At 30.9% G+C, this 4,937-nt stretch overlaps 1 protein-coding gene across 2 annotated transcripts in view; it reads left to right on the forward strand.

The window, feature by feature from the left end:
- The window catches only part of LOC115222064 (retinol dehydrogenase 12-like), a 43,884-nt gene extending 41,263 nt beyond the window's left edge, over positions 1-2,621 (forward strand). For both annotated transcript variants that reach the window (XM_036511415.1, XM_036511414.1), the window contains one exon: positions 1,942-2,621. In XM_036511415.1, coding sequence (XP_036367308.1) covers positions 1,942-2,575 — 634 coding nt within the window. In that variant the 3' untranslated portion in view covers positions 2,576-2,621. The remainder of the gene's footprint in view (positions 1-1,941) is intronic.
- Positions 2,622-4,937: the final 2,316 nt, after the last annotated feature.

Below are 4,937 nucleotides of genomic sequence, written 5' to 3' on the forward strand. Positions count from 1 at the left end.
AATGAAAAAAAAGATGAAATAAGATTTTTTAAATAATACACGTAAAGAAGACCGACAGGAGCGGCAGGAAATAAGAAATATTATAAAAGTGTGTGGTTGACACAAATGAGAAGAATTTGTAACTATGCACATTCAATAGTCTGTGTGTGTGTGTGTGTATGTGTGTGCGCGTGCATGTGTATGCGCACGTGTGTTTGTGGGTATATGCGCATGTATTTGTATCTAAATGATTATACCTGCATGTAATGGTGTTTTTGTCGTTGTATGTATGAATGTAGTTATGTATGTGTGTACACGTGTGCGTACACCATAGCTGCTTCTGTTACACACAGACGCATAAACACACACATACACAACTACAAATATAGACATATACATACATAGGCTATTACATAGATTACATAGGTGAAAACATTGCATTAGTATATATTGAGTGTAAGTGCGTGGCTGGTTTAGCGGTTAGGGTATTTGGACTCATGATCGTAAGATTGTGATTTCGATTCCTAAGCCGGGTAGTGTGTTATGTTCTTGAGCAAAACACTTCATTTCACGTTGCTCCAGTCCACTCAGCTGGTAAAAATGAGTAACGCTGCGATGGACTAGCATCCCATCCAGGTGGGGAATATACATGCCATGAAACCAGGAAACCAGCCTTTATGAGTCAGCATGACTCGCAAAGGTAACTTTACCTTTACATCTTAGCATATATTATTAAAAAAAACTAAATTTCAGCATTGAAATCCTCTGAGCTGGTCATCTTTTGCCGAATAAATGCACATACTGTTTATTTCATCTTCACCTTGGCTTTATTATTATTATTATTTTTATTTTTAGAAGGCAGTGAACTGGCAGAATTGTTAACATGCCAGGCAAACAGCTTAGCAGCATTTTGTCCATTTTTACGTTCTGAGTTCAAATTCTGCCGAGGTTGACTTTGCCTTTCATTCTTTCGGGATCAATAAATCAAGTATCAGTGAATCACTGGGGTCGATGTAATCTACTGGTCCCCTCCAGTTCACCTCATCCCTACATTATTATTTTTTTTTTTTCTTCTTTCTTCAAATTTTCTTCCATTTCTCGACGAGTATTTTCCGTACACCTAGGGCAGAGAAGCTCAATGTATGCATTCCCAGATTACACACGCAAATTCACAGGTAAAATGTGTATTTTAAAAAATTAATAAATAAATAAATTCATGAATGGATGTTGTTTTCACAGTGATAATGCTCTTCTCAGTACATGAGTCGTTCCAGTTAACACAATTTTTTGCACTTCCTGTAGGGATGGTAAGCCTGGTATCATTTTCAAATAGGTTTCAGTACCTTTTTTTTATCATTCCTGGAGATCCTACAATCACTGGTGTTGTTGTTGTTATTATCATTATTATTATTATTATTATTATTATTATGTTTTTTTCCTTCTTTCTTCAAATTTTCTTCCGTTTCTCGCCGAGTGTTTTCCATACACCTAGGGCAGAGAAGCTCATTGTATGCATTCCCAGATTACACATGCAAATTCACAGATAAAATATGTGTTTAAAAATTAATAAATATTATTATTATTATTATTATTATTATTATCATCATCATTATTATTATTATTATTATCATTATTATTATTATTATTATTATTATTATTATTATCATTATTATTATTATTATTATTATTATTATCATTATCATTATTATGATTATTATTATCATTATTATTATTATTATTATTATCATTATTATCATTATTATGATTATTATTATTATTATCATTATTATTATTATCATTATTATTATTATTATTATTTCTATTATTGGTTCTGCAGCATCTATATTTTCACCAATAGAATCAGTTTAAGATTTATAACTTTTGTATAAAATAGCCAATGAAAACAAATTCTATTCCATTCGCTCTTTCCTCACATTCTTTTATTTTATTTTATTTTTCCAGGTTAGATATATTAATCAATAATGCTGGAATTGGCGTGAAGGTGAAAGAATGTACAAAACAGAATTTTGATCTATACTTTGGTGTGAACTACCTCGGACATTTCTTATTAACTTACTTATTGCTCGACCTCCTGAAAAAGTCTGCCCCAAGCCGAATCATAAATGTCAGTTCTCACGCTCATATATTTGTTAAAAGACTTCCAAGTTTAGAAAGAGGAGATCTCAGTGGGAAAGTAAAATATCCTCAATTGTCTGGATATGCAACAAGCAAATTAGCTAATATCCTACATGCGCAGATTTTGGCTAAAAAGCTCAAAGGTACTGGAGTTACTGCTAATTCTTTACACCCAGGAATGGTGAAGACTGAAATACTGAAAAATAATCCCATAAATAGTAAAGAATTACTTCGAATTGAAATCTACCGACTTCTCTTCAAATACATGGGTAGATCTGCCAAGGATGGTGCCAAAGTCGTCATACATATGGCAGTAGACAAAAGTCTTGAAAATGTCTCTGGCCAGTACTTTGAAAACTTGTCTATATCTTCTGGTAATTTAAGCAGACTAGCTAAAGATTTAAATTTTGCTAAGAATCTGTGGGATATTAGTTTAGAATTGTGTAATGCAGAATTATAACTGAACTAAATAAGATTATGGATTTTTTCAATTACACCAAAAAAAATTTTTTAATGGGTGAAGAAAGAAAGGTTTGCCCAGTTTTTCTGTTACACATCTTTACAAGTGTTTGTCATGATGTTCTTGTAATCACTAGAAGAAGAAAAAAGTGTTTTCAAAGAACACTAGAACTCATTTCTACCTCTTTGCTGTTTTGAAACTATTAAAGATAAAATTTAAGGGATATATGTTATTACAAATTAAATTTCCTTAAAATTGAATTGTCACCCTTCAGAAAAAGATGAGTAAAAACGAGAAAAAACAAGATTGTATTAGCTCTTCAATCCATTCCTAAACTGCCATTTTAGTCCGATTGTGAAAAATACCAAATATTTTAAAACAATTTCAGGTAATATTTGTGTTGTGGATTAAGATTTTTTAAAGTTTTTTTTTTTTTTTTTTAAATAATTTTTCAGGCAGCATATTATTTATATATTTTAATACAAGGTTTAACGATAATTCACTCTGGAAAAAAATTTGTTTTTCTAATCTTGTTAGATGCAATCAACATTAAAACTGTAAATTTGTATTTGGAAAAAAAAAATCGAATTGTCATTATGAATTAAAGGTATTCAGCAGATTTTTTTTTTTTTTTGAATGAACTGAATTGATTGTACAAATACATATATATATATGTGTATATGTATGTGAGTGTGTGTGAATCTATTTACATGTTAGTGATCGGTAATCATTGAGAATTGCTAATAGAAGTGTTTGTGTGAGTGTGTTGGTTGTGTAAATATACATGGCTATTTTCAATTCCAACATAAAATGGTTCTAAACCAGAGGTGCTCACAATGTCTTGGGGTTCATGAGTAGTCAATATGAAAAAAATGTTTGATTATGCAGTAAATTAAATGCTCATTAAGAGACGATTTGTACAGTTATATTTATGTACGTATGTATGTACTTGTATGTATGAATGTAAATATATATGTATGTATGTATGTATGTATTGTAAGGCTCTTTTTTACCTCGATCTTGCCTTGAATAAAAATGCGTTCAATGGCTTTTTTTCTCATGATTTATGTTGGTTAAATTCAATGTGGTTGTCGTAAAAATATTTTTCAACCCTCCAATGAAAGTTGCTTTTACAAAACAATTTTAATAAACTTAATTTTAATTTTTATTAATTTTTTAATGGGTTTTAAAGATATTTTAAACTTCAGAATTGCTTTTTAAAAACTCTGCAAATCAGGAATCTTTTTTTTTTTTTTTCATTTACATTCAACAATCAGGGTTCATTTTACATTCATCCAATCAAGATTCGTTTTATATTCAACCAATTAAGGTTGTTATGCCCAACCAATCAAGATCAATTATGCATTCTTATAAGTATTTTTTATCATATTAGATTGGAAAGAAAATAATATCATTTGTAAACCTCTCGAATGCATTGTATAAAGAGATGATATTTGTTTGAAAGTATCCAACACAACGAATTTTTGTGTACAAAGTATTTTTAATGTTTGACTGTTGTAGAATGCTTCTAACAATCATTATTGGTAAATTGCTTTTTTAAATTTGACGAAATATATAATCACAATAATATATTGGTCAAAATCTTTTTTTTTTCTGTTTTTTTCCTTTAAATTTTTTGTCTTGTTTTGTTTTATATTGTATATTTATCGTCATCACAGAATTCCTCATAACTACAAAAAATAACCTCTCATTGGTGGATACCTGGGTGTGGTGCACTTCACCCTTGTCTTATCATGTTTCTGTAGAAATGCACTGCTTTTGTTTCAGTTAATTTTCAAAATAACGATGAATTTAGTAAAATCATTGTTTAACCCTTTTGTTACCAACCCGGCTGAAACCGGCTGCAGCTCTGTAGTACAAATGTCTTGTTTTCATAAGTTTTGAATTAAAATCTTCCATCAAATTAGTCCCAATTTATGTTCCCAACACTAGCTTAATGATAACGAAGTTATTTTACTAAATTCTTTGTTATATCTATATATATAAAACTGTAGTTGTGTGAGTGTCTGTCTCCTACGATTTAGATTCCTAACTCCTCCCACATTTTGCAGTGCAGTTTAACCAAATTTGGGTATCTTATAGTCGTGATTCATATCGAGCCCGGCTGGCTATTAGCGTGCGTCTACGATGAGTCTACGATTTTAAAAATAATTTAACATTTTTTATTCCATTTTAATGCATAATTTTTCATGTGTCGATGGCGGCGGAGTTGGCGTCCATGGTCACACCTGCACCTGTGTTTGCTTCTCCCCCTTCTTCCCTCCCTCGTGAAGCTGTGGGGAAGGCAGTGTAAGGAAATCAAAGTCGTAATGCGTTGTCAAGGAGACCAGCGTTCTTTTAG

Source organism: Octopus sinensis, linkage group LG19 (genome assembly GCF_006345805.1).
Source record: "Octopus sinensis linkage group LG19, ASM634580v1, whole genome shotgun sequence".
In the NCBI taxonomy this organism is placed as follows: domain Eukaryota; kingdom Metazoa; phylum Mollusca; class Cephalopoda; order Octopoda; family Octopodidae; genus Octopus; species Octopus sinensis.